The sequence below is a fragment of the Mus musculus genome, chromosome 6 (assembly GCF_000001635.26).
Source record: "Mus musculus strain C57BL/6J chromosome 6, GRCm38.p6 C57BL/6J".
NCBI classification, from domain to species: Eukaryota; Metazoa; Chordata; class Mammalia; order Rodentia; family Muridae; genus Mus; species Mus musculus.
This window is the reverse complement of record NC_000072.6, coordinates 106,706,077-106,730,825: the sequence shown is the minus strand read 5'-3', so window position 1 is coordinate 106,730,825 and position 24,749 is coordinate 106,706,077. Positions and strand designations below refer to the sequence as shown.

Sequence of the window (24,749 nt, the reverse complement as noted above, 5' to 3'; positions counted from 1 at the left end):
AATTTATATATTTGTTTCCCTTTTAAAGGATTTTAAAATTGAATAATATTAGGGTTCATGAAACTTGGAACTATCCCTGAACCTTTAGCCTAACAGATAGTATATAGGTCTACTAATTTAGGCATCTCTTGGACATCTGTGTTGGTTTTACACCTACTGTTATTTATGATCAAATTAACTGCGTGCCATTCATGACAAATAACAGGGAATGGGTAGCAACTATGGATGAAGGGGTGTATTTCTTGGATAAAGAAAGTTACTGGTACAAGTAGACATTTTCAGAACAGCATCCTAGATGATTTTTCATGTATTCCCTTAGCTAAGTTTATCAAGAACTCATTCTTATCTGGATGGATTTGGAAAGCATAGGTCATTTGCTTACATCTGCAAGCATCAGGGATGGGTTGAACCCTAGATTAACTTATTCTAGGACCCAGTCTCTTAGCACTCTGCCATGGTGCGGTAAGACCCTACATGTTGAAAAGTACTTAGCAAATTAGATTGGCATAGAGGATTTTGTGGTTAAGGCTGGTTACATCTCTGAAAACCTATGGGATATTCCAGGGCAATTTTGACAGCATACTTAAGGAGAAATTTCTTTCAGGCACATGCTAAAATTATCTACTAAAGTAGCAATTCATTTACTTGGGCTACAGGGTGTGAGTCCATGGGAAATTCTTGGGCACTGACCTGTGCCCTGTGTGGTCTGAGTCACAGCTGATGTTTACCAAGTACATTGACAAGGAGACAAGAGTAGTGGAAGAATCAAGAGGTGGAGCACAGAGCTAGGTCTGGTCGTGCTGCCCTGACCTCCTACAGGAGAACGTTGTCCCAGTTGAACAGTTGTTCAATACCCAACCCAAACAGCCTTGTGCTGTGCCACAGCCATGACAACATCTGGGGATGGGCACTTGGGCTCAGAGCAGCACCATGCGTTTCCTGGGGAGAGGAACTGAAAGGAAGATGAAGGGAACTGAAATTTGAATGGACTCACCTACTTCATAATTTTGCTGAGGTGAGTCTTCCTCTCCCTCCCTTTTCCCCCAGGTTGACACCCAACTAAATGAACCTGACCCGATACAGATAGGAACTCTCTTAAAAAATGCTTCATTTGCACAAGTAATACTCACTCCATGCTGCAAGATTGTGACAAGACTCATCAGTCTCAGGAATTTTTAACCAGATAATTACTGTTGTTCTGAGGTGTGCCGTGAGCTTTGTTTATTTGTAGCCCGTGGATTCCATTTACAAAATGGTTTATGCTTTTATCAAGCACACAAACCTGAAACTACTGATGTTTATCGTTGTTGTCCCAACTTTGCCACATAAACAAATTTAGACAAATATTAATACAGACCAAAAGACTTCAGATAAATATGGTAGAGATCAAGATCAGGGTCATGGCTAAGAGTTAATGGTGCTTTTTGAGTGCTTGAGTTTTGAAGTTCTTAGACAGTGTTGACTATTGAAACTTTGGGATGAGGAAGCAGCAGTAGACAAAATCAGGAGGTCTGGATTTTAGCCATGACTCTGCTGATTGTGGTTCAATAAACCAAGTTAGAAAACACAGTATAATTTGGAGAAGAATTCTGAGAATAAACTCAGGTTTTAAGAGGGGATGATAGTCTTTGCCACATGTCTGAGACTAAGTGAAGTACCATGCCAGTCTGGGTTCTACTACTCTGATTCTAGGACCTAACAGCTAACCTTTCTGGGCATCAGTTTCCTTATCTGTAAAGGTGACTGTTCCCTAATTGCTTCTATGACTGCCACTCCCCAACATTCACCACCAAAGGATTGTGGGTAAGACTGTGAACCCTATCGAGAGTCTATCATACACTTTCCACTCTCCTGCTCTCTTACCATTTCCTAAATAACAGCTTCCTGGCTTGGATCTGGCTGCTTCCATCTGCTCCCGTCCTAGGTGTGCCTCACTGCTATTTACTACTGCAAATTCTATTTCATTCATTGCCACCCAGTTCATGCAGATGATCTGATTAATATTAGTGCTTACCTTATAAATCCATCCTTTTTGGAATTTACTCCCCTGCTCAGTTTGGGATCATTAGTGAATTTAATCAATGCAGACTCTCCATTTTCATCAAGATGATTAATAAACATAATAGGAAGTCCAAGCCCCTCAGGGATATTTCACATGGCTCTTCCTTACCCCTGAAGAATACCATAATTGTGCTCAGCTTGCAGTCTATCCCGCAATTTTGCTGCTAAGTTCATTTCCTTCAGACTCCCTTCTCTCCTACATTGCCTTACAAGTGGCCCCTGGGAGCCCTCCTGGATTTTCACTATTGGCCTCAACTGAAATATCACCCATGCCTTTGATATAAAATTCACCCCTATTATTTTAATTAAGATAGGGAAATAGAAGCCTGGCAGTATTAAGTGACTTAGTCATTGTCAAATAGCCAAGAAGTAGCTATTAATGTGTCATTTCCCCAAATATGTGACATATGAACCAATTAGCAAATTAGAATAGTTTAAATTAGCTAATTAACCCATTATAACCCGAGGTTGTTTCATAAAGAATGAGACACAGAGGAAGTTGGATTGATGGTGTAGGGGACTGGGGTAGGCAGGTGGCTTCTGCTCTAGTTGGTAAGGTCAGTCCAATAGGCACCGGGAGTGTAGATGGAAGTGAACAGTACAGCCAGCAAAGAAGCTTGCTCTATCTGCTAGAGATTTTCCTTGAATCTACTATCTTGCTCTGAGATTTTCAGAGCATGGACCTTCTTTCTTCTTCTTCTTCTTCTTCTTCTTCTTCTTCTTCTTCTTCTTCTTCTTCTTCTTCTTCTTCTTCTTCTTCTTCTTCTTCTTCTTCTTCTTCTTCCTCTTCTTCTTCTATAGTGGCAGTTTTGTTTTATCAGTACTCGTTATCAACTGCCCTCCATCAGCTAGCTTCTCCTTTAAGAGCTGAACTTCCCAATTTCAAAAGTCTCTCTCCTCAGTCTTGAAGGTCCAGCTTCTGTTCTGTTGTTATCTCTGCCATCTCCTGTTTCCTGATCTGGGCCCTGGCACTGAAACTATTTTCTTTTTCATGCTTTCTTTTCTCCTCTATTCTTTGACACTATTCAGGTACTAAGCATAAAATAATTTTAGAAATAAATGTTCCTATGCATCCTGACCCCTGGAAATGAGAATGTTGGCTGCATTTATTTGTAGCTTTGACCCTGGCTAGGATCGGACCTGTTTTTTGGTAAGAGATTAGACTGAAAATCACTGGACTCAACAGTGGTTCTTAACCTGTGGGCCATGACTCCCTCCCAGGTCACAAATCAGCTATTTTGCATATCAGATACTTACATTACAATTCATAGCAGTAGTAAAACTACAGTTATGAGATGCAGTGAAAAGATTTTATGGTTGAAGGTTACCCACAATATGAAGAACTGTATTAAAGTGTCATAGCATTATAAAGGTGGAGAACCATTGCTTCATGTGAACAACGAGCTTTCTCCACTCTCAGTGAAGGCTGTATCTGCCACTCAGGACCTGGTATTATTAGAAGTGAGTGAAAATGTGTTCTTCTAAAAGGCTTTGTTTAGGCTTAAGATGAGTGGCACTTAACCTGGGAGCAGAACAAGACTCAGTCACCCCAGTTTTCACATGGCTCAGTCAGCAGTGTGGACACCATTTTCAGGGTGACTGCTGCTATCTACTGGAACAAATCCTTCAGCAACAAAGACATGCTGCTCATAGCCTTCACTTGATTCTGGCCTTCACTTTCCTGCTATGGTGTGAGCCAGGGTGTGTATATATGTGTGTGTGTGTGTGTGTGTGTGTGTGTGTGTGTGTGTGAGTGTGCAGGGTAATATGTGTCCTGGGGTGGGTATCAGAGCTAAGCAAAAACCAATGTGGCATGTTTAGTTGTGATCTGTTGTTATGCATTGTAATGCTAAAATCGCTAAATACTGTACCTGAAGCTCTGTGCCTACGAGTGAAATCTCATGTTTACCAGCGTTTGTTGTGCAAACATTGTTTCTTAATTTAAAACTATCAGTTAAATAAAAATGGCTACAGCCAAATACTGGAGAGATTAGAAATAGGCAAGTTTTTAGATATATGGTTACAGAGAACCTGAAATGGTAGAGAGGAGGGCAGAACAAGGGAAAGATGAGAAGATGCCATGGGCTAAGGGATTCTGAAAGCTCACCATGAGGGCTGGCCAGTCGGAATAAAAGCAGCCAAGCAAAAACATAGCAAGTCTTATCATGGAATTATTGATTGGGAAGTAGATACTAATAGCTTCGAGGGTAGATATCTGTCCAGCTCTAGTGCTATTTAAAGGATTATTATAAATATAAAAGTTTTGCATCTTTTATCTGGGAACTGAATGATCAAAGGCAGGGTAGAAATATCCCAACTGAGATTAAATAATTACTACAACAGCTGCGACACACAGGCATGCGTGCAGGATGGAAGGAGGACTTTTATTCTTTGACTTGGTGTTCATGACAGAAGTGCAAAGCAATTTCCCTCTCCCTGAAGCTTATAGACTCAAGGGCGGGGAGGAGATGGTGTTATCTTGAAGATCACTGAATGTACTTCCTTCATGGTCCACAGTCTATCAAAGGAACTCAAGCTCCAGCTGTGGCCCCTTCTTTCCTCTGTGCCTGTAGATTTCGAGCAGCTCCCTTCATCGTCTGTCTGTTTGCCCTTCTCTGTCTTTCTCGTCTGTTCTCATCCTTTCTTCTTAAATTTCCAAACTGTTGTGAGACAAGATACAAAGCAGAATAGGGAAGAAGAAAGGGAAACAGGTACGAGGAAAGGGTCAGTTTCACTTTCTCTGCGCTTTCAAAAGAAGTCTGTCCCTTTAGAGTTTTACAAGGTAAGAGAAGGAAAGCTCCGGGTCAAGACAGAGGGGAAATGCTTGGAAAGAAAAATAGGTGAGCCATCAGCAGCAAGGGAAACCCCGCTTCGTCTACTGTCACAGCTGCCACTTTGGAATTTTCTTTACAAGTGGGGGATTTCAGCTGGGCAGACATAGCAGTTGAGTCAAACTGCTTCTTTGACTCAGGCTTCTGTGGTTTCAAGGTTGGCTGGATCTTGCCTGATAAGCCTCAGGCCAGACCACCTTGGCTCTGTGGGACTGGTCTACCATCTTGAAGGTAAGGTTGCATTAAGCTTTTAGGCTCTGTTCCATACTACCAAGGATTTTTATTTTATTTCATTTTTAAATTTCAGGTATAGCTACTTCTCTTGGTGGCCATATCAATCAATCTTCCATGCTTAATACTTAGGCCAAGGAAGGACTCTATCCCTGGCTCTGTGCAAGATAAGTTTATTCACAGTATTTAGGATATCTCCCCAAATATCATTTGTTAATAGAAAGATAGGAAGAGAGAGAGGGCTAAAGAGAGAGGGAGAGGGATAAAGAGAGAGGGAGAGGGATAAAGAGAGAGGGAGAGGGAGAGGGAGAGGGAGCAGAGGGAGAGGGAGCAGAGGGAGAGGAAGGGAGGAGGGAGAGGGGGAGAGGGAGGGGGAGGGGGGAGGGAAAGGGAAGAGAGGGAGAGGGAGATGCTCAAACCTGGTAATGGCCTAGGATTCAGCAGCAAGACTACCTTTATACCTGTGAATGCTGACTGATGTTCTCATCCCAATTATTGTGCTCCAGTCAGAGAAACTGAGACAAGAGGGCAGACCTTGCTTGCGCTGTAGACTGCTGCAGAGAGGTTTCATTTTACTAGTTCTTGGCCTGCTCAGGCTCCATGTAGGCCAAGCACTGGAGATGTTTACATTGACCTCTGCAGGCAGTTTTTGTCTAAATGTTTCATGCTGTGCATGACACTCATTTTGTGTCTCTCCGTGTGTGATACGCCAGTGCATGTGTGTGTGCGCCTTTTCATCAATATTTTTTTTTCTGCCGTCGAAACAAGCCAATTCAAGCTTAATTGAGAATATGGAGGCAGGTTTATTGGAGGCAGATCTGGGAAGGAAGATTCACTTAGCTCACAGGAGGAGCCTAGGGAAATGGAGATGCAGACAGGGAGACAGGGGAGTTAAGTAGAGAAAGAGAGAGCACATGCATGCAGAGAGAAAGAAATGCAGAGACAGGGAGAAAGAGGGAGAGAGAAGGGAGTTGTAACATGTCTGGATTATATAGAGAAGAGCCTCTGGGGGCGGGGAAGCCCAGTCCATAGGTGGAAAGTTCACAATAGAGGGTGGTGTGTGCCAGTCATACCTTGTAACTAGTGTGGACTGAGAACCTGGAGATCAATTTCGCTTGATATGTAGAATAGGCACCTTAGCCATCTGTCCAGGGTTTGAAACCCATGATTCATAAGTGTATGGCTATGCACGTGCATGTGCCTCAGTCCACTGTGGAAGTCACAGGACAGTCCTCGGATCTTGGTTCTCCCATTTGTCTTTGCGCAGTTGTACAAATCAGGCTAGCTCACCCTCAGACTTCTACAGATTCTCCTATCTCATCTGCCCATATTCCTGCAGGATTTTGCTAGGATTAAAAATGCCTGCACGTCTGCACCAGACTTTTATGTGGGCTCTGAACTCAGGTTTTCAGGCTTGTAGGAATAAGCCATCTTGACATCGCAATGCAATGTTTATCTCAACTCATATCATTGAGGTACGGGATTAACTATGACTTCTGATCCTCTTCTTCCTTTATACCCAGAATACCTGGCATTTATGTCTCCTAACCTAAGTATTCAGGCAGCACTACAACTGTGGTTTTTCCCTTGAGGATCTGGGGAAATTAACTGGATGCCTTTGCTCTGACACAATGTATTCATCTCCATCATAATTACCCCGAACATGGACTGATTGGCTTCTGTGGACTTGCACAGACGCTAAGCACTTTGTCTTAACTCATTCACTCCTACCCCAGCTTCAAAGCAATACACAAAATGAAACAAATACACTGCTCAAGGAAGGCCACCTCAGCACCAAGAGACAGAACTAGGCTTAAACCTCTCCCTTCTGTGTCTACTGGATACCAGTAGCCAGCAGTACAACCTGCCAGCCTGTAGTTATTTCCGCAGGTCCACAGAAAAATGGCTCCACAGTGGCTCACAGAGAAGGATTCTGGGTTTGCAGGAGTTCTGAAAGGCACTGGTTCTTTCTGAGAAGTCTGCAGAGGAGATGAAAACTGTACTTTCCCTATTCTGATCTATCCAGTCTGAGCCTGATGGGGGTTATGAAAACCACCAGCATCCACTCAGTCCAGAGCTTGCCAGGCCATTCACGTACACAGAGCAGTCTCCAAGGCTTTGCCACACTGTCCTTCACCGGAGCCCAGTTTCACCAGGATACCACAGCTTTGTGCATTTTTCAGTGGGTTGTGGATTTTATGCCTTTGCCTTTTACTCTCTGCCCCCCTTGCCTTCTTAAACCTGGAGATCTCTCAGAGTCTACCTAAAAGCCGCCACAGAAAGCTCAATCCCAGAAGGTGACTTTTGACTTTTGCTTAAATTGGGAACCTTTTGTGTGTGATACCACAGCTTCACCCTCCGACCAATGGAAAGCCATAGGAAGCTAGTTAAACCCTGTATTGATACCATCTTAATTACTCAGCCCCATTGATGCCACTTAAACTTCTTCCATCACCTGCTGGTTTAAAAACACAGCAGGGCTGCTTTATTTGAGGGGCTCCATCAATTTGCTAATTGGTCCTTTTGCTTGAAACCTATTGTTGAATTGGAGTCAGATTCAAAATCAATACTGAAGCAGTGAAAGTACAAACTTGCATGGATTAAGGCTACTTTGGCCTCGGAATCAAATCCACCTCCTTAGATCTGTCATTCCCAACTAATAGATGGCAGGATTCTAGAGCCAGAGAGACTTCAATACCAAAGTATGAGTCATTTGATGGAGCTTCAGGGCAGGCAAAGGCAGCCAGAGCAATGCTAGCGTATCATCACCTAGAGATTTCCTGACCTCTGTTGTCACCATCACGCCCCATCCAGTGCACACTTCCCACAGAATTTCCATGATGTTCTTTGTTTTACGGTTAACTAGCTGAGATGTCAGAAATGGAAACCAAAGTCTACAGAACCATATGACTGAGGCCTCTGAATACACTGAGTTAGTAAGGTCTGCAGAACACCCAGAAATGAAGTGGAGGAGCTGAGGGCTTTTCCATAGGTAGACTATGACACTTCCCCTCTCAAAAACTCATCTGTATCATCAACTGAGAGTACCCAACCATTTTGTAAGAAACATCTGTGGCTTCATGATTAATAGCATGTAAGAAAAAATATATGCCCTTTAAAACAAATGATTCCAGTTACCTAGAATTTTTCCTTTTTTTCTTTCTTCTTTCTATTCCTACATCCCAACTCCAGCCTCAGGATTGAACTTAGAGCTTTGCCCAGGAGATTAGAGAGGAAATCTCTGAGTTCATGCATCCCAGATCAGAGGAGGTCATGTGTCCTAGGACGTCTGAAAACATTGCTCAACTTTTAGTGTACTGAAACGCTTAATAATTTTGCTAGCTCTCTCTCTCTCTCTCTCTCTCTCTCTCTCTCTCTCTCTCTCTCTCTCTCTCTTCCTCCCCATTCATAAAAGAACTAGTGAGATAGCTCAGCAGGTAAATGTTCTTGCTGCCTAGCATGATCATGATCATCTCATTCAATCTCTGAGACCCACATGGCGAAAGGAGAGAATCCAATCTGACATGTTGTCCCTTGATGTGCACACGTGTACCTTGTGCTGTCCCTTGATGCGCACACATGTACCGTGTACTGTCTTTTGATCTACATACATGTACCTTGATGCCTACAATCTTCTATCATAAAAGAAATAAATGTTGAAAAAAAGGTAGAGATAAAATTTTAATAACTGAACCGATAAAAATTTACAAGTCATTTTTAGTCGACAGTATGTGAATGTGATTTCTCGCACTGAATTTTTGCCTGTCAATGTATATTTCCTTTGAGGCGAGGCTCACAATGCTTATGTTCTTGAGCACGAGTTCTGCTCTTCCTGTGGTCATATGGGAGGGGAGCCTGGAGAGGCTGGCTAACTCCTTCCTAACGCTTGCCTTAAATACACTTCTGATGCAGTAATTTCCACATCATGAGGAGTTTATTAGTTGGAGGACCTATAATCAGTTGCCTTGCCCTCCATGATATTTGCTTCTTTACTGAGAATCTTCACTTATCTACATAAGAGGTAAGGTGGCTAAGCCAGTTGAAAAGATTTTTTTGTAATCATGGTCCGAGGATAACGGTACTGTTATCAGGACTTGGCATATCAGGCTAGTGGATATTGTACAATTTGAGCCACAAATGACTGTGTGTGACCATGATAATAGTTACACCACTTTTTGTTCTTCTCACAGGACAAAGTTTTGTCCTGTGACTCAAAGTTTTGCTGTGTGTCTTTTTAAAAGAGTTCTGAACAAATAGATGACATGGTTAATGATTTTCAATGCCTTTTTTTAGGAGAAGAAAACAACAGCAACAATAAATAATAATAATATACTATGCAGTCCTGACTAGCCTGTAACTTGCTATGTTGATCAGTCTGGTCTCTGACTTGCTTTTATCCTCCTGTCTCTGTCTCTCAAAAGCTGGGGTGATAGGCACATCTCACTATTCCAGTGTGTGCAAATGCCTGCTTATAACACACATAAACATTTTTAAAAGATTTTTTTCTAAGTATGTGGGTGTGTCTGAGTGTGTGTTTGTGTTCATGCGTGTGATGCCTTCAGAGGCCAGATGGCTCAGATTGCTTGAAGTCAGGGCCTTAAGATGATCTATGCCATCTCAAATGGGTGCTGGGAAACAAACTCCAGACCTCTGCTAGAACAATATAAGCATTTAATTGCTGAACAATCTCTCTAGCTCTAGCTCAGGATTTTACCAAAGTGCCTCAGTGCCACCTATAGCTTGAGAATGTCAAGGACACTGGACATTTGTAGAGCAGCCAACCTCACATAGTCATGGCCAGTGTTTGGAAGGAGATTTTTGTTTTTTGTTTTTGTTTGTTTGTTTTTTGTTTTTTGTTTTGAGTGGCCAGATACAGGGTACACCTTTAATTACTTCCAGAGCCTAGCCTCTCCAGGCTCCCTCCCCATACGACCACGAGAAGAGAAGAACTTATGCTCAAGAACACAAGCGTTGTGAGCTTCACCTCAGAGAAAACATAACTTGTCAGGTAAATTCAACGCAAGAAATCACGTTCAAATACTGTTGAGTAAAGAGGAGGCTTCAGAAACACACATCTGACACAAAGCAAGCTTTCCCCACAGTAAAAGTAGACCCAGCCGCAAAGGTGATGATGCTCAGGGCGTGGTTCTTGATAACAAAGCAACACCCAGAGTACGCTAAATAATTAAACACGTAGAATAGGATGAGTGAAGAACGCCTGAACTCCATAAAGAAATGGCAGCATATACGAAGCCAGCACACGCAGCACACCCTCAGTGTTACAGAGGGAGAGGAATAGGCTGGGAACCCTGCCTTAGATTGAGGGAGGCAGTCATTAGCTTTGTTTCTTGTTGTCCTGAATGACAGTTGTGTGTCCTCGGTGGACTTCACTCCCTTTCTCTGTTTTAGTTTTTTTTATATCTGCACAGGGAGCCCTGGGAGTAAATTAACAGTGTACACTGTGTCTGGCCACTCAAAAATGTACATATAAAAATATGTGCAGAGAAGAAGTTTTCAGTTAATCCTTGAGAGTGATGACTTTTATATTTTTGTACTGTATAACTTCCAAACTACTACAGGTAAAAATATACCACTTTTGTAAAATTAGTCTTGTGTAAAGAGTTTGTACAGAAGTGGTGGTGGCCTGGATAGAATAAATATTACCAGAAAAAAAAATCAGGAGTGTGGTGGATTTGCAGGCTCTGGTGTTATAACTTGGTGTGAGGTGAGGTGACCAAAATGTCCAGCTTCACTGTGCAGGGTCTGGAACCGAGGTCTCTAGGCTAAGCAAGGACAGATGCAGGTGTCAGAAGCATAAAGCCTTACATTTATGACTGTGCATAGGAATCAGGTATGCTGAGGGTGTGAGGAAGGAACAGGAGCTATAAAATATCTATGGAAATATCTATGTGTCTCCAAGGATTCTGTTTGCGTATTGAAAAGACAGAGAGTGAAATGAAGAAGCTGGTGAAAGAAGTAATTACTGACTGTTTTCGTTTCTTTTGTTGTTTTGAGACAGCCTCTCCCTTGTTATAGCCCTGGGGAAGGGGCATCTCTAACTCACCCTCCTTCTACCTTGGCTATTCAGATTCTGAGATTACAGCTGTGCAGCCTCATGCCTGGGTAACAGTGGGTTTGATGAAACATAGAACACAAATTTGTTTGTGTTTTCTCAGGTTGGCAAAATACACAAGTGAGTGTGGGCTTTGGGGATTTTATAGTCTAAACCTAGAGCTACATGTCAGGGCAGTGTCAGGAAAAGGAAAGACTTTGGGATTTCATGGAATGAAAAATCTGTATGTCTAAAAACAAACTTGTCAATGCTCAAAGAACAGACTGTGATAAGAAATGGCCGAAGAGTGCACTGAAAGGGAACCTGCTGGAATTTTAAAAGAGGGAAGTGCCATTGAAGAATGGGATCCCTTCAGCAAAGAGCCATGGCTTCCCTGAACTCAGCTGTGGACAGTTTGAATTCAAAATAGAGAAGGCAATGATATGATAGGAGTATATTATATACCTATATGAAGATGTCATAATGAGTCCTGTGATTTTTTGAGTAATTAACATATACTAATAACATTTTTGAAGGATTCATTTATTGTATTTATATGAGTACATTGTCACTCTCTTCAGACACACCAAAAGAGGACACCAGATCCCATTACAGATGGTTGTGAGCCACCATGTGGTTGCTGGGAATTGAACTCAAGATCTCTGGAAGAGCAGTCAGTGCTCTTAACCATTGAGCCAACTCTCCAGCCCCAACTAATAACATTTTAAAAAAGATAGGCTGGAGAGGTGGCACATTTGGTGGAATGCTTGTTTAGGATACACAAAGCAACGGATTTAATCTCCAGAAGTACATAAAGGAGATGCAGTAGGACACTTAGGAAGTAGAGGCAGGAAGATCAAAAACTCAAGTTCATCCTCCATAACATGCTGAGTTTGAGGCCAGTCTAGGAGTACATGAGACCTTGCCTCAAAACTTACATTAAAAGAAAAGAAGAAATTTAGGGGAGAGAACAGAAGACAAAGTTAGGACAGAAATTAGGGATCTTTTGGGTTTTTTTAAAGAAAGACATTTCCAGTGACTATAAAAGGAGTTCCTGAGGTATGAAAATACAGAAGTCTGAATCATTTTTTCCATGATTTATTAATTCTTTTTATATCCTGATTGCTGCCCCTCACATAATGCCCCTGTTCCCCATTTTCCTTCTCCTCTGAGAGGGTGGGGGCTCCCCTGGCTATCCCCCCACCATGGCACATCAAGTCTCTGCAGGGTTAGGTGGATCCTCTTCCACTGCAGCCAGACAAGGCAGCCCAGTTTGGGGACACAGAAGCCTGAATCTTTATTCAAGAATCCAGTCTGGGCAGTGAGAGAAGACAGTATTTGATGATAGCTAGGGAAGATGGTAGAACAGGGTCATAGCTTAGTCAAGATAAAGGATTCTATGAATATTTGAAGGCAGAAATGAGGAGATTAAGGAGGAGATTAAAGCTTTGGGAAAGTGGAGAAGAAACCTGACCAAGGACAGGGAAGAGATGAGGAGAGGCAAGAACTGCCAGCATTAAATCCAGATATTTCTCTCCTGTGATAATTGGACAGTTTGTAGGGCTTTGAATGACTTGAAGGGTTTTTTTTTTAAAGCCCTAGGATATTCAGAAATGCTCAAAAATCCCCATTTACATGCATTTCTTGTTGTATAGAAGAAATCATAGCAAACTTAAGGTTTGTCTTTTTCTTGCTTTTTATCCTGGAGAAACATGGTTTGAACCTTGCCACAGTGCTTTCTTAGTACAACTATCCTCAAATCATGGCCTGAGTCATTATTTGCTTTCTGCAGATCTCCTCTGATGGACTTCAAGCTGAAGGATTGGAGGTGTCAAATGCATTCTCTTAATCACTGAGTCACTGTAACTTGTGTACCTGACAAGAGTCTAAGAGATACTTACTAAATGGACAGATGGGTAGATGGATGGGTGGGTGGATGGAAAGATGGATGGATGGATGAATGAATGCATGAATCAGCTCTCTCCCTGGGAAAGAGAACTAACTGTAACTCAGGATTTGCTTTTGATCTCTGAAAGTGAGTCCAGCAGATAATACAAAAGAAAACTACTTCCACTAGCGCCATTTAATCGGAAACCTTTGATTTTTCAGGTCTGCGTTCCTGAAATTAAATAGACTAACAAGTACCTCCCTTACCCTCCCACCCCACCTTGCTTTTCACAGTCTGATGTAGTCTTTAAAGGTCATAGAAGTGTCTCCAGTATAGAGAATAGGAGCCCATTAGAGAATAGGATGGTATGCAAAACACTTCCTGTGCTGACAAATGACAGTTTTTTACTTCCTGTTCTATGAAATGGGAAATGAGGGGAATAGGGGCTTTGAGGATAATTACAGCCATACAGTGTGTACTGTAGATTCTAATACTTGCACCACTATGAATATTTTCACATACTTCCTAAGTTTCATTTCCAAGTAGGTAGATGCCACTATGGAAATAGATTTCATTCTACTCTAATGAGGTTTCTGAATTGTCCTGTGCTTTTGTAGCTTTTCCACCTAACACCCTACTAGGCATCTGAAGCTCTAAGCACCAGCACCCAGGTGGCATGGGGTACGGGTGGGCTCCAAAACACTGGCTGATTGACTGAATTAATCAGGCTTAAATTAGTAATAATTGAAAAGCCCTTAGTGTCCTTTCCTCTAGAACAATATTGTGAGATGAGTGTTAGCTCCTTTGGCAGAGGAGATGTCTGAGGCTCCGTTCTCTACTAGCTGCTCACCCTTGACCAGCATCTCCCAGCACCTTCAATTCAAACCCAAGCCCTCTGAAGCCCCATCCTTCTAATTTTATTTATCCTCCCTGACTTTGACTTTGCTTTCTCTTTCCTCACCTTTGAACCAGGAAAGGAAAGGAAGTCCTTGGTAGAATGGCATCTCATTGTGCTCCCAACAGCCGCCTGCTTCGTCTTGTTAATCTTCTCACTCATCTGCAGAGTGTAGGTATTATTACCATTCCAGGGCTGCATTTCCTTCCTGTGTAAGGCTCCTGGTTATCAGGTGAGATTAACATCATGGTGTTTTAGGATGCCTTTACTGGCAAGGAAGAGAGGAGCCAAAAATAAAACATGACACACAGCAGCTACACAAGACACAGCACAGTCCCCAGCCACCTCACACTCCTCAAATCTGCTATTTAAATTTCTATAGAGGTTTTGGCCACTGTGTTCTTTTCCTTCATGGCTCCCTTTTCCACACTTCTTTGTGTTTTGACATCTCCTATAAAAAGGCAGCAGTTAAACCAAGTTTTCAATCACTACACTGCCTTCCCATATGGGCCTCTGTGGTCAGAGGCTGACCTCTGCCTTGGCTTTCAAGTTCCCGGTCCAGAGAGGTGACTATCCTTAGGTCAAATGCAAATTCTCCAAAGGCTTCATAGATCTCACATCTTATCTTACAGCCTGCAAATGGCTACATCTGATCTCCCCCACATCCACCCCTCCCTTTTCATCTATCACTAAGGCAAAGTTCTGCTTTATCCTAAGAACTTAGGCTGTAACTGCCATAGTAAATGGCATTACCCCTTACCAAGTTATTCTTAGATGCTGAGTGTGGGTGACAGGCAGCAGTTCAAAGGAAAGGGAAAGAAAAGAGGGAATGGTGAAATCATCACAACTAAAGGAGAAAAACTAGACTGAGCAGTGACTGAGTAGCCAAGAGAAAGATGCTGCTGACCAGCTTTACACGTCAGGTTTGCCAATGCGTGCCAACGTGAATCGGTTCTGCCTTCCTCTTCCTTGGAGATCTCAGAAGCCACATCCCAGCCTGGCTGCAACCCAAGGTCTTCAATGGTGAAGATGTTTAGAAATCTTAGCCAATGGACAATCTAAATTTATAACACAGCTACACATGAAACTAATTTACTCAATGTTTGAGTAGAAATTTGGGCAAGTGGATTGTTTATACTCATCCAGTTCCTTCCCTATTGTCAGGTGTCATCTATGGACCAGGTTGTTTCCACCGGTTCCGGCCCCAAAGAGTAACATCAAAGATCTCCCTGTGGTTACTGAATATGAGGTAATACTAAAAAATACAAAGAGGTGACATCCTAAGTACCCAGGGATGAGTATCAGGTTATCAAGATTCCTCTGTATGTCTATGTATACATGTGCCAGTTAATACCTGTATGTATGTATGTATGTATGTGTATTTGTATGTATGTCTCTGTTTCACATGCATGTGTATGTGCATGTGCATATGTGTACATGTGTGTATGTATACTTGTGTGCAAAATTAGCTATAGATATTTTGTCTCTACATCTACATTTTGGGAAAGTATTATTCAATAATAATGGCTCTTGCCATTTAAACCTGAATTTCCATTTCATATACACCATCTTTTAAATGATCTCTGTTAATTACTCTAAGAACAGGAATTTTTCCTGTTCCTTTTCTGTACATAAGAGGCACAGATGAGAACCTGACGAAACAATGTTGTCAGGATTACTGTAGCTTTGTAAAATTGACATTATGTAGGCAGAGGTCTAAAAGTGATCCTCCCTAAGACATTTTCGTTAAATCTTTTGAATTATTATACATTTTAGAGCCTACCTATCAGTTTTCTAGAAGGCAGAAAAGAGTGGTGAGAGGGAAAGGGAAGAATATAGGCAGCAGGATTTTTTTTTCTTTTAAGAGAAGATATCACTATGTAGCTCTGACCCTTCTAGGACTTGCTATGAAGACCAAACTGACCTTAAACAAGCAGATCCACTTGACTGCCTCTTGAATTCTGGGTTTAAAGGCAGGGCACTGGAAATCTCTGGTAAATCTGAACTTTTGTGGTTAATTGGGGTGGAGGGAGCAACATTCTAATCCTATTGCCAGCATGCTCATATATTGAGGTCTTCTGTAGTTCCTGTCAGCAACATTTCAAGCTTTTCTGTGTATTTCTGTTATATTGCACTCTGTTGACCTTATCTTTCAGTAGATTGGCTACTGATCAAAGACAGCAACCTCTTCAGATAAAGACATAAACATTTAAAGTAGAATTGTTTGTTATAGTGTGTCTATGGCAAATGTACTAATGAATAAACATGGCTGTGTTATAAAACTTTATTCACAAAATAAGATAACAAGCCAGATTGGGCTTCATTTACTAACTTCTGATTTAGATCCAGGAACTTTTCTAATAGACTTAGATGTTTCTTCAACCATTGTGGATGAAGAATCTCATGGCTAGTTATAGAGGAATACAGAAGTTGATGAAAAAGTCACCAAAATGGTTACTTTCAGCAAATCTCAAGGATTCTTTAGAGTCCTTGGTAATTTCAATTTGGAATAACTTATAGACAGTAGGTTACTAAGCTACTGAAGTAAGGAATTGATGCTGGCTGTCATGGTGCCCTGTGTTTGATCCTGGTACTCTTCACTGAGGGAACAGACCACCCACACTGGCTCACATATGGTTCTTTGGAAAGGAGCAAGCCATGTGTAGATCTACCTTTGTTCATTTAAGTGTGACTGTTCCTTTCTCTTTGTTGTGCCAGAGGAAAGCAGACTGGAATCAAAGTGACACTTCCACCATTTGTCCTGTTCTCTTAATGGGACATTTGAAGGCTGATACCTCATTTCCCTATAAAGCCTAGAAAGGTTAGGTTAATATGCTGCAACTGGTGAAGGAAACTGGTTTAAGAGCTTACTTTCTGGGCTTCTGGATTGTTGATAATTAAAATCAAGTCGTGTGTTTAGCATAATGGCGTGGAGTAGACTAGTTGGTTTCAGTATATGCATAGGATTAATATCAACATTGCCTGGCTTCTCAGGGTAACTTACTCTGTGAACCCATTGCAGAATTTTATATGAAAGATTGTAGCAAAGGGAGAGGCAAGTGGGAAATATGAACAGATTATTAGGGACTGAAAAAAAAAAGTGTTACCAGTATTATGTCTAAAATTTCAACCTAAGATAGAGTGAACAAGTAAAGAGCTGACCATAGCTGGATTACATGCAGCCATGTTGTGTTCCAGCCTCTCCACTCAAAGGTAACAGCCATCCATTGCATTCCATTCCTGGGAACTCTGATCCAAGAAAAGAAGGTCCATTCCTGCCACTGGCACCATGACCACTGGGAAGTACCTCACTAGTGGAAAATGAAGCTCTCCATTTTGAGAGCTGATCCTTATTTGATGAGGGTAAGAATGTAGTTCAAAACTGCTTGCAGATATCAAAGGCTGTGACACTCAAATTCCTGATATAAAATGGTGCCGCCAGCATTTGCTTAGAATCTACACAATCCACCCCACACTGTAAATCCTCTTAAAATTACTTCAAATAAGCCCAATGCAAAATGCTGCGGGGGTGGCTATTACACTGCCTAGTCTGAGGAATAATAACAAGAACACTTGTCTGAAGCCAAAGATGCAAAGCAGTGGGTTTAGGGGCTTACTGAAACTTACACCTCCATACTTGGTAGGAACGCTCAAAAATCACAGATCACAGAAGGCAATGGCAATGCTGGAGCTGTTGCTAAGCAAGGTTTTGTTTTTTCAGACTCCAGCACAGAAATTATTTTACAATAGTCAATAGAAAGTTAACATTTTTTTAAGATCTTACTCTGAATTTTTAGATTTCTTAGAGATGAGTTTCTAGTTGACTTTTTGCAATGGTAACCAGAGAGATTTCTTCCCCCACATTATTCCCACTATATAATATAAAGTATATGTGATTCAGAACTATTTATGCTGGGTTTTTCAGATTATTTCCAATATTTTCCAATTATTCCCTTTTTTTGGATTGGAATGGGTGTTGAAAATGTGCTGGATGAGTACATGATGATATAAAGAAAAAAATCTACATACCTATGCAAGGGCTAGGGCAATATATCTCAATGGCAGAAGACCCTCAACAACAATAATAATACATTTTATAAAAATAAATCTGTGTGTCCCTGTTACTTCATCACAATTGTAAAAGAAAGCTTTATGCTTCAAGAAAGGCTGAGAAAATGGAATAGGGTATATTTAGGAGATAAGTTTATAGCTACAGTTTCTTCTTCCCACTTGACTTTTCCTAGTTTCTAAACAGACTACTGTTCTTTAAAAGTTACTTCAAACCAACTGTGAAAAAAACAAAAGAAAAAAAAAGAAAAAAAGAAAAGAAAAGAAAGAAAAAAAGAAATCAAAGATGAAATGTTCCCTAAAAGACCTGTAAGGAAGTTGCTTTGTTTTGCAGAAACCTTCGAATGAAACCAAAATTGAAGTTGTACATTGTGTGGAAGAGGTTGGATTTGAAGTCATGGGAAATTCCACGTTTTGATGGCATTTTGCCATTCTGAAATGAACTCATACAGGACTCCGTGATAAGAGCAAGGACTGCTATTTCTTGGCAAGGAGGTATTTCAAATGAACACTCAGAGCCAGGCGGTGGTGGAGCTCGCCTTTAATACCAGCACCTGGGATGCACAGATGGGAGGATTTCTGAGTTCGAGGCCAGCTTGGTCTATAAAGTGAGTTCCAGGACAGCCAGAGCTACACAGAGAAACCCTGTCTCGAAAAAACAAACAAACAAACAAACAAAAATGAACACTCAGTTTGAATGCAAGTCACCAACCCATCCAGACATGAGTCACCAATGTCCCATTTCATAAAGTGTGCATGCCTCACTCAAACCTCCTTGCTCACAGCATAGCACCAGACTCACCCAGAGCATGGGCCTTTGGTTTCCTACCCAGAGTACCATGTTATACCAGTGTGTCTTTGAAAGTTGCTTGACTTACCTTGAACTTTTTGCACAGGAGACAGTTTTTTTAAGCTAATGTCACACATGTTTACTTTGGGTTAAGTTGCCAGTGGTAGCACTCAGCTACAGTGACAGGAGGAAAGGATAGAACTCATTGAGAGTGAACCCAAATTCAAGACTGTCTTTCCTGAAGCAAGTGGGAGACACAATTTCATGGTGCTTTTCCCCTTTGAGTTCTAGAATAGTTTTCTTTCTAGAACTGTGCCTGTGTCTTAAAGCATAAGGTAACATTGAGGCAAAAACAAAGACTATGTCCCACATGTCCCTGTGTTCCATAGGCCTGTTCAAGGAAATGTCTAAGCCAAAGTAAGTTTAAGTCACCGTGCCTGGGGTGAAAAAGATGGTTCAGATGACGAAGAAGCATGAGGGCCTGAGATTGATCAACCAGCATCAAGAAACAACAACAACAACAGCAGCAGCAACAACAAAACAGTGCAAGAAGCACATTCCTATAACCCCAGAGTTGGGAGATAAAGACAAGAGGATCCATGGGAATTGTAGTTCAACCAGTTTAGCCAATTATGTTTTCTCTAGGTTCACTGAGAGAAATGGTCTTAAAAATTTAAGGTGGAGAGTGACTAGGCAGATCCTCTGATACTGACTTCTGCCCTAAATATGCATACACATGTACACACACAACACAAAGACACCATTCCCTATTGAGAGAGAAGACAGAAGCTTGTTCAAGGATTAAATTCTTCAAGGCTTCTAGGTACTCTGGAAATGACCTGAGAAAGACATTGAAAATAATTCTGCTTTGGAGGTGATTGCTGGATCTAGAATGTACTTCCCAAAGAGATGTTTGATGAAAGAGCCTTCATGGCAACCTGTTGGTCAACTCATGCTTAGTCAATTCTAATCTCTTAAATTAGGGTTTCCTATACATATTACAATTGTATAAAAATGTATTCTCTAAATATCTTCATTAATGAAGCTGTATCTATAGGTCTTTTTGATGGGCTGAACATAGAAGCAAACACACTTATGTGTTGGGAAGAGGAATAAGTAGTGATAGAGGGACCTAGTGGTGGTTATTTTACATAGTCCTGAAGAGCTAAAGACAATGAAAGAAGAAATGGTACTCACAAGAGAGAGAGCTATGTCGGGGTCCTGTCAGCCAAATCTTGCTAGTATATGCAATAGTGTCTGGGTTTGGTGGTTGTATATGGGATGGATCCCTGGGTGGGGCAGTCTCTGGATGGTCTTTCCTTCCATCACAGCTCTGAAATTTGTCTCTGTAACTCCTTCCATGAGTATTTTGTTCCCCATTCTAAGAAGCAGTGAAGTATCCACACTTTGGTCTTCCTTCTTCTTGAGTTTCATGTGTTTTGCAAATTGTGTGCCTGGCAAATACAGAAGCAGATGCTCACAGTCATCTATTGGATGAAACACAGGGCCCCTAATGAAGGAGCCAGAGAAAGTACCCAAGGAGCTAAAAGGGTCTGCAACCCTATAGCAGGAACAACAATATGAACTACCCAGCAACCCTCAGAAATGTAAATGAAGAAAATATCTAATAAAAAATGCCTTAAAAAAAAGAAAAGGTACTCAAAATCCACAACATAACTTACTTTTTATGTACTTTATAGAGATGGTTTAGTCAGGTTTCATAATCTGGGTGAAGTGCACATGGAGTACAAAACATCCCTTGCATGGCTCTTATGCATTAACATAGAACCATCCACCATTCTGTGCTCAGAATGAAAGGTACAGCAGTCATGGACAACTGCTAATATTAGATCTTTTCTAAAGGGTCAGATCACCATACCAGATTCTCTGTACTGTCTCTCTGCTCTTTACAAGTCTGTACTGTGTCACTGGCATACACATTACTGCCTACCCCCATTAATGATACAGTAAATGTGGAAAAGAAAGGTCAATTGCTAGGAAAGGGTACAGTAATAAGACTCAGAGGAGCTCAGTAACACAGAGGAGATTATCACATGAAAGTTGAAGTTGACTTTAGGGGTCAGTCCAGGAAGTTGAGGCTCATGGAAGTGTGGCTATAAGAGGCAAAGAGTTTATTTGATCAACTAACTTACCAAGAATCTATCAAAATGGTACTAAAGACTCTTTATAATGGACACTGGTCTGATTGAGCAGGTCTCGGGTGGAGTCAAGAATTTTCAAGATCAGCAATTTGAAAGTAAGGCTGTGGGTCTGTATACCACACTTTGATAAATTATTAGGAACATCACAACTTGAAAGCTGACTAATAAAAGACGGAAATGACCAACCCCAAGAATTCTCTGTCTCTTGTCTTGCAAAGAAAGCATAGAAACACCATTTTGGAAACCTACCTCTACTTTGGACTTGGAGGCTGGATTAGAAGCAGAAGCAGGGAAGCTGCCCTCATACAAGGCCAGTTGTTAGTTTTATGTGTATAGGTCTCTCTTGAGAGATGCCTCCCTAGACCTAGAAGCAGGCATTCCTCTAGATGTCACAGACCTCCTGACCACATCCCTGGCTGGTGCTATTATCTAATCAAGGTACATGTATAAAAAGCAATACAAATAGTTCCTGTGGCCATGTCAACATGTGGACTTATTCTTCCTGATTCTTGGGTTAGGACAATCATTCTTTGGGAATCCATATCCAACATTATCTCTTCTATGAAGATTTCAAAATGTACCCAACAGTTTATTTGCTTCTCTGCTTGACAATATGCCCTAGGAACACTAGCACTATGCATATGAAATGTATCTTTTTATTTGCAGGGTCTAGAACAGTACATAACCTTTAAGAATTACATATGGTTTTAGGACCGGAGAGATGATCCAGAGGCTAAGAGCACTGATTGTTATTCTAGAGGATATGGGCTTGATTTCTAGCCACTTGGATGGTAGCTCACAACCATCTATAACTCAGGTCCCAGGGGATCTGATGCACTCTTATTTAGCTGGCATTTGCTACATTGTGGGTTCTTCTTTCTTTTACCCTTCTCCATCCCCTTTCTTCTACCTGTTCAATCCTCTAACACTAGATAAAAGGAAGAAAGGATAGAAAGGAAACAGATCCCTTAGTAAAATCAGGGGTAAAAAAGGGGGCAATGTTATCCTTAGACTACTTCCTGCTGAGTAGGGTCACTGAGTTCCATGATGTAAGTTTGATCCTCACTGTCAGGATATCTAATTTCTTCTTGTTGGTGTTTCTTCTTTGTGCATGACTACTTAACAAACTGTGACCAACAGCCCACTACCACCACCAATAATAATCATAACCACCACCACCACCCACCCACCCACCCACCCTCAAGGCCCTAGCATTTATATACCCTCAAGTCCTCAAAATTCCAAAATGTCACACAATTGCAGAAACTATCTGCAGTTGGCAAATCCTGTTTCCTCCCCCGACCCCCAACCTCCAACCAGAGAGCAAGGCAAATCATAGTCATCTGCTGAAGTCCCATGTACCCCACACCTGGGATTAAAAAAAAAAAAAAAACCTTATATTTGTGTGTGTGTTTAAGAAATCAAAAATCCAAATTTTTGAGACAGTATCTCTCACTGAACCTACACTCTTATGGCTTCAGTGGGGCACTAGCATGGAAGTGGCACACAGACATTCATTGCAAAACACTCATACGCATAACATTTTAAAATTATAAATGGTTAGTGAACCAGCTAAAGTTCTCTTAGCCCAGGCATATCGCTTTGCAAATAGTTAAAATTCAACTGTATTCAGCAGGGATTATCAAGGCAATGGCACAGGAAGAAAGACAGTGTCTAATAGGAATGTAATTGAAAGTACCTGGGAGACACCTTGTGGGTGAGAGAAGCTGAGGTCGCAGTACTGATTCTCACTGGAATAGGACAGGGATCCACCTTCCTCCTAGAGCCTTCACAGCCATAGCATGTGGACAAACAGTGGTTCTTTAAGATATTCTTTACAAGAAGAGTTTATTCCAACCCCTTTCCTTGGTACTTGGCATTGATATAAAGGGAGTTTGAGGAGACTGGCAGATGGAGGGGATGAAGCTTATGTCTGCAACAGCCAAAACACCTGAGCTTCATTGAAATACCTCAGGCCTAGAGCTATTTATGCTGGCTGAGGAAGAAGCCACTTGGGCAAAGAACATCCTGATTAAAAATCCAAACGTTTTGGAGGTGAGACTTGTATGTGTCAGGGCCATCTGTTGGCGAAGTTCATAAACTGTAGGTGCTAATCTGTTAAAGATGCAGTAGACTGCTGGTGAGAACTGAGAACTGTAAACAACTTTTGATGGCTGGGGAAAGGTGATGAGCCTGGTTGGAACAGGACCGAGTGTCATCCTCAGGATTCGGGTGGCAAAAGCTATGGAGCTGCTCCTGCTTTCAAGTCCCACGCATCAAGTTCCAGGATACAAACTTTTCTCAAGGCTTTCTTTTAGAATTTGTATTGAGTTAAATGACAATTTCTACTTTCTTCAGCATTGTGAGGGAGTAGATGTGAATGTAAATGTGGTTCAAGATGGAAACCTTTTAACATAAAGGATTTATCTAAGTCTTCCTAATCAAGAGAGGAAAAGTTTTCCCAAGTAGACATTTCCCTCTTCTGTCTTAATCATCCCACACTGAGCATTGGTAAGAGCCTCTGAACTAAATTTCTAACCTCCAGGATTTTCTCTATCTTAAAGGTGTATTTTCTGTATTCTGTCCAAAACCATAAAAGAGTACTTCCCTAAATCAAAGCTCATCGGATCAAGAAGTCCATTGTTATCTAGTTTCTCTGTAGTGCTCCAGCAAAACTGCACAAAATCCAACCTCTATTCTTCTTCTTTCCCTATGACTGCTTACATTTTCTCCAATGAAAAAGCCTTCTGATTATTTTTACAATCCTGTCCTCCCCGCATCTTCTAAGATTTAGCTCTCGACACATCTAAGTCTCCCTTCAATTTCCCACTTGATGGATGTGCCCCTGTATGTTTGTCAGATGCCTTCTGCGTAATGCTTCACCAACCAACTATTTGTTTCTTATTTACTTTGTAAGTACTCTGAGGTCAAGAAAGGTTCCTGATGTGCCTTTATTTACATAGGCCCTTAGTAGGAACTGAGTGCTGGCTGAGCTGAGCAAGATAGAAGAAATGGAAGCATCCAACAGATATTTAGAACTCTAATCCAGAATCACATATTAAAAGCTGTGTGATTATACCAGAAATGAAAGAACCATCAAATAGGGTAATAAGAATTCGCAGTTGAAATCACTCATTTGATGTAGACAACCAGCTGCTAGCACCACTGCACATGCATATGTATGCAGAATACCCACACTGTAGCACTCAGAGAAGTGTCTGTGCACTGAGCACTTCCCCCAGCTTTGCGAGCCATTTGATTTTATATATATATATATATATATAAATCAGGAACACAAAGTAGCTGTAGCTGTAGCTGTAGCTGTACTGGCTGATTTGTGTGTCAACTTGACACAAGCTGGAGTTATCACAGAGAAAGGAGCTTCATGAGGAAATGCCTCCATGAGATTCAGCTGTAAGGTATTTTCTCAATTAGTGATCAAGGTGGGAGGGCCCATTGTGGGTGGTGCCATCCCTGGGCTGGTATCCTTGGATTCTACAAGAGAGCAAGCCAGGGGATTTAAGCAACATCCCTCCATGGCCTCTGCATCAGCTCTTGCTTCCTGACTTGCTTAGTTCCAGCCCTGACTTCCTTTGGTGATGAACAGCAACATGGAAGTGTAAGTTGAATAAACCCTTTCCTCCCCAACTTGCTTCTTGGTCATGATGTTTTATACAGGCATAGAAACCCTGACCAAGACAGTAGCACAGGTGTGTTAAGTTGAAAATTTAATGTGCTTTTATTTTCCACCAGAAAGTGTGTTATTAATTT

The 24,749-nt window shown here is 41.4% G+C and overlaps 1 protein-coding gene across 3 annotated transcripts in view; it reads left to right on the top strand.

Moving 5' to 3' along the window:
- Window positions 1-20,451, top strand: part of Il5ra (interleukin 5 receptor, alpha) — a 38,663-nt gene extending 18,212 nt beyond the window's left edge. For all 3 annotated transcript variants that reach the window (NM_008370.2, XM_030255194.1, XM_017321406.1), the window contains 3 exons: window positions 14,036-14,129; window positions 15,123-15,207; window positions 18,361-20,451. In NM_008370.2, coding sequence (NP_032396.1) covers window positions 14,036-14,129; window positions 15,123-15,207; window positions 18,361-18,444 — 263 coding nt within the window. In that variant the 3' untranslated portion in view covers window positions 18,445-20,451. The remainder of the gene's footprint in view (window positions 1-14,035; window positions 14,130-15,122; window positions 15,208-18,360) is intronic.
- The last annotated feature ends 4,298 nt before the right edge of the window (window positions 20,452-24,749 follow it).